We start from the raw sequence: 5,179 nt of genomic DNA on the forward strand, positions 1-5,179 counted from the left end.
AATATTGTACTTGCGATATTACTCGTCGACGAAGATTGTTTATCAACTTGTAACCGCCATTTCTCGTTGCGCACGCTCGCGGGGTTCCGGCGCTAGGAAGCGGGCACAATGTATTTCCAAGTGGAGGGGGGGGCAGGTTGCACATGGTTGCAAACCGCCATTTTTCGTTGCGCAGCGCTAGCGCGGTTTGCAACCACGTGCAACCTGCCCACCCCTCCACTTGGAAATACATTGTGCCCGCTCCCTAGCGCCGGAACCCCGCGAGCGTGCGCAACGAGAAATGGCGGTTACAAGTTGATAAACAATCTTCGTCGACGAGTAATATCGCAAGTACAATATTTAGGCGATAGTTTGCTGTTTTATTTTAGTGTTTATAGTAACTTAAAACATTTGTCCGGCAGAGAATGTGTTTTATTTGGCATACCGAAGAAGTTATTATAGGCTAAAAGTTGTGAGAATAAAACTCATTCGAAGTTGCCATGTTACGCTCTATAGCCCTGCGGCAACTGTACGCGGGCTATAGTTACTAGAGCTATAGTAGCAGCTACAGCAGTAACAGTCATAACTAGCAGCAGTAGTAGCAGTGGGCCTCAAATTAACACTAAGAGTTTGACACTAGTTGCTTATATTTAGTGTTATATAAGTACCTGTGGGGGGGGATAGTTGTACAATGTGGTGTTCTTTTCTAGAATATGCTGATCAGGCAGAGCAGCATAGCTTGATTGCTCGTGAAATACTGCTGAACAGCCGAGCCATGCAGCAGTGTACGGAACAAGACAAGTGTGAGGTCATCGCTGCGCTCATCAATGTTTACCTCACGCTTGGAGTTGCACAGGTTGCTCTCACTAGGTAAGCACTCCTTCCACGCCTGTCCTCAAGCAAACAGGTGTGTCAACGTATTCTTTATTGATGCTTATCATGAGATATAGCTTAACATGTTTTATTGTACAAATAGATTTTGTGGGCTTCCTAACCTAGACAAACATTTATTAACTACGGAAATTGTAAAGTTGGCAAGTTTATTTGGAGCCTTCTTTTTCAGTGTGAAAAGCCATTTATGTAGGTAAAGTATATGTGTGTGTGTGTATGTGCACTTGTCATATGTGTATTTGTTAATTTATGCATGCGTAGGTGTGGTACATTCAAACTTGATAGAAGAGCAAGGTTAACCAGTCCATACCACTACATACACTACTACACTCACTGTACTACACATTACACTATATAGTGACTGCATTTTGAAGTAGCCTGTGCCTAATTCAGTTTCTGTAGTTCGAACTGTGCTAGAATATTGAGAGTAAATATAAATCGCACCAATGAGATCATTATTAGCTACATTTCCACATCAGGTTGAGTGAAGCGGAGCCAAATCTGCTGAATGCTGAGAAACTAGCCACTGATATTGCCAAACTGCCAGATGTGAATGGAGAGCAGGCGGACACCTTTGCTGCTGACACAGCGTGTGCCCTAGCCAGGTTACATGTGCGGCAAGCCAAGTATGAACATGCCACAAGATACTTCATCGAAGCAATGGAAATCATGAAAGAGCACACGGAGGGGTCGGGGAAGGTACGTGAGTGTGCATCCAGGAAGAATTGGCATGTCAAGCGTGCTCGTTTATTGTGTGTTGTTTAGAATGCACACATCTTTGAGTTACTTTGAACATACAACTAATGTCATGTATTACAACTAGTGTACTTGTGCTTTTACATTATGTGGGTAATACTATGAACATTTCTATGAATCTATCTATCTATCTATCTCTCTCTCTATATATATATATATATCAAGAGCTCATAATAGAGAAGAGTATGACACCGTTTTAACAGCGTTTTGCATAGTTTTCAACTTGTAAATGTTCTATCAATAAGTGAATAAATATATTCAAACTTTACCTTGTTTTCGTCTATGATTCTCATTTAATCATATGACACCACCAATTTACCTGAAAATCGTAAGTGTTCTTTAAAAAAGTTCTTTGAATACGACACGGTTTCACACAGTTTTCCCAAATGTTTGAATCTATTCGGCGCAAGTTTATTATCGGATTAGTGTTCTATTGTCTATGACAGAACGCTGAGGGCTGTTGGGGATATTAGGCATCGAATTGTATTCAGCGTGTAGCGTTTCCAGCGTGCTAGAAATAAATGTGTGCTCACGGCGAGCTAGCAGATGATTTTAGCTGTGTTGCCATTGTGTTCCTGATGATAAGGAAGCGAAACAAGTGCTGTTACTGTGCTTACCTAATATCCCCAACAGCCCCCAGCATCCCGTAGTTACAACCTGGTACTGCCGCCGCATATCAACATGCGCCGCTCAGATGCGAATTGTTGGGGAAACTGTGAAACCGTGTCATATTCAACAAACTTTTTTGAAGAACACATACGATTTTCAGGTAAATTCGTGGTGTCATATGATTAAGGGAGAATCATAGACGAAAACAAGGTAAAGTTTGAATATATTTATTTACATATTGATAGAATATTTACAAGTTGAAAACTATGCAAAACGCTGTTAAAACGGTGTCATATATACTCTTCTCTATTATGAGCTCTTTAAATATATATATATAATATATATATGATATATATATAAGTATATATACTATATATATATATATAAATATATATATATGTATAAATAGGTTGATCATCCCTTATTCGAAATTTAGAAAATCTAAAAGCTCTGAAATTTGCTCATCAGGTTGTTTATCAATTCCTTTATGTAACACCATGATTAATTCCTGTTACACATAATAATATGTTATCAAATTTTATATTCGTCAGGATAATGAAGAATGGAAGAAAAAGTTGGTTAACCTACATGTAGAATTGGCGCAGTGTCAGCTGAATAAAAGCACAGCCGCAGACTGTGATCGTGCGGTGAAGAACCTCTACAAAGCGCATGAGCTTGCACTTTCCCTCTATGGCGATAACGCCATTGAAGTTGCAGAAGTCGCCCACCAGATGGCATTGGCATACACCCGAACAATTGGATATGATGCCGAAGGTACGTGTTTCTATTATAACAAATTTTGATCTTGAAATAGAACTGCACTCCTAGAGTTAATACAAAATATTTGTAAAAGGAGTAAAGAATGCGTAATCGAGTTTTAGTTTTTTTTGCAAGCCGATTTTGCATTACAAATGAAATGGTCGCCATTGAAACCCATAACGTCACTGTACTCACTGCAATCTACTACATAATACATCATTTCTTGTAGTATTGGCAGAACAGTGGTACGGAGAGGCCCTTGCTATCTATGAGACAGAGATGGGTGGAGGTAGTGAGAAGTCCCTGCTTATTCAGGACAGTCTAGTGAAGTTATACGTGCGCACCAACAGGCATGAGGTAAGGAGCCAGCACTGGTGGCTAGTGCTTTATTGGTTTGTGTGTACAATGAACTAGTTACCTGGCACATGTAAGCCCATTTAACCCAACATCCCAATGTTTGTCTACACACTTTTGATGGGATAGATACTATATTATCAGTTTATCAGTTTATCAGTTTTATTATTAACATTCCTTTTCAAAATTTTGCACCAATAAAGACATACATATGCTTCTAGTGCTATTTGCTTACAATTAATTGCCATTGTTTTGCTAAAAACAATGGCTGCTTTTGTGTTAATCTACGGTAATTGGATTACATTTTGCTCAGGAAGCACAAGGTTTGCTGAAGAGAACTCTTGCAGCTAAGAAGGCAGTGTTTGGCGATTACAGTGAGACTGTTGCTGAAGCATATAAGTTAATGGGATCCATCTTCCTCGCACAGGGACAACTCAGGAATGCATTAACCCTCCTCCAAAAGGTGCGTGCGTTCGTGTGCGTGCGTGACGCTACGTAAGGCAGCTTGTGTTGTGTTAGTAATTCTAGGCAAGCGTATATATATATATATTACATAATATTAGTAATTGTAACCCAACAACACCATACAGCATATTGCCACACTCAAAATATTTGCCAAATTTTTTTAGAAGGGATAGTGAATGAAGTGATGTAATAGAGTTTGCTGCTGGTTTTATAGTTAAGTCTATATGAATAACATCTGGATTGGCATGATTTTAAGATTTTATTTAATTTTCTTTTTTAGTGTTTACAGATAGAGAAGCTAGTGTTTGGAAATAACCATCGAAAAGTTATATCTACGCATAATACTATCCAACTTATTGAAAAGTAAGTTTCATTTAGTAGTGTACACACTAAATTTGTGATATCATACCATGCACCATCACCATCAGTTTTGATTGGCCATTGCCAAGTTGCTATTAAACATTGATAACAGTAAACAAGTCTATATCTGGATATTTAAAATTTACCCACATGTTACATTTCAGAAGTCCTGCAACTGCTGCCAAGCGACCAGTAAAAAGATGACCAATTTGGTGTTTGTGTGCAGAGATGGATTTTGTTGGCTTGTGTAAATATATGTATATAGCAGTTCCTGTTATTTATTTTAAATGGAACAATAGTACAAGAAAGTATTTCATTATAAATGCATACTGCTCAAAAACCCGAAATGTATTCTTGTAAACTGATTGTTCAAGTTTCCATAAACACAACCAGTGTACTGTTACAGTTGTATACAGGACTAGCCATAATCAGTCACAGTTCCATTTCATGCTTAAGAAATACTCAAGCATCATAAATGTACTTATGACATCTGTAGCATAAACAGAATATATAATTTGCTATAGGATTTTCTGGATTGGATCACAGGCAACCAGTGAAAGGTACCATAATTTGCCTTTTCTAACGCAAGTATTTCGACCAACACAATAGTCACAATATGCACGTGACATGGTGCTTCACACGCACGCAGATTTGTTCATAAACAAATAAGATGTGTGACCTTCATGCGTCTCTGCAAATAATTAAAGGGACAGTAGCCTCTAGGATTTTACTGCATACAACTGTACTTACTGTATAACAAATCGTCTATAACCACATGTATTTGTCACCAGATACTTAATTAATTATTTAAACATCAACGCTACGAAATTTGAACGGCGCCATGACACCCGCGACCTTGCTGCCACCCTGAAAAAGTTGCGTATTTGTATTTTTATTTTGCAAGTAAATGACCGAGGGCTAATCACAAAAGTGCAATTATATTTATACCTAAATGCTATTTAACCGAACGATATTCATTTTAGGGCAAATTTATCCATATTATAAC

The 5,179-nt window shown here is 38.2% G+C and overlaps 1 protein-coding gene across 1 annotated transcript in view; it reads left to right on the forward strand.

The window, feature by feature from the left end:
* The window catches only part of LOC106811175 (tetratricopeptide repeat protein 23-like), a 15,367-nt gene extending 10,488 nt beyond the window's left edge, over positions 1–4,879 (forward strand). The window contains exons 5-11 of the mRNA XM_014814719.1: positions 690–849; positions 1,350–1,569; positions 2,787–3,009; positions 3,224–3,351; positions 3,662–3,811; positions 4,094–4,176; positions 4,338–4,879. Of these exons, the coding sequence (XP_014670205.1) occupies positions 690–849; positions 1,350–1,569; positions 2,787–3,009; positions 3,224–3,351; positions 3,662–3,811; positions 4,094–4,176; positions 4,338–4,377 (1,004 nt within the window). The 3' untranslated portion in view covers positions 4,378–4,879. The remainder of the gene's footprint in view (positions 1–689; positions 850–1,349; positions 1,570–2,786; positions 3,010–3,223; positions 3,352–3,661; positions 3,812–4,093; positions 4,177–4,337) is intronic.
* The last annotated feature ends 300 nt before the right edge of the window (positions 4,880–5,179 follow it).

This window comes from Priapulus caudatus, unplaced genomic scaffold, assembly GCF_000485595.1.
Source record: "Priapulus caudatus unplaced genomic scaffold, Priapulus_caudatus-5.0.1 Scaffold511, whole genome shotgun sequence".
Lineage (NCBI taxonomy): Eukaryota > Metazoa > Priapulida > Priapulimorpha > Priapulimorphida > Priapulidae > Priapulus > Priapulus caudatus.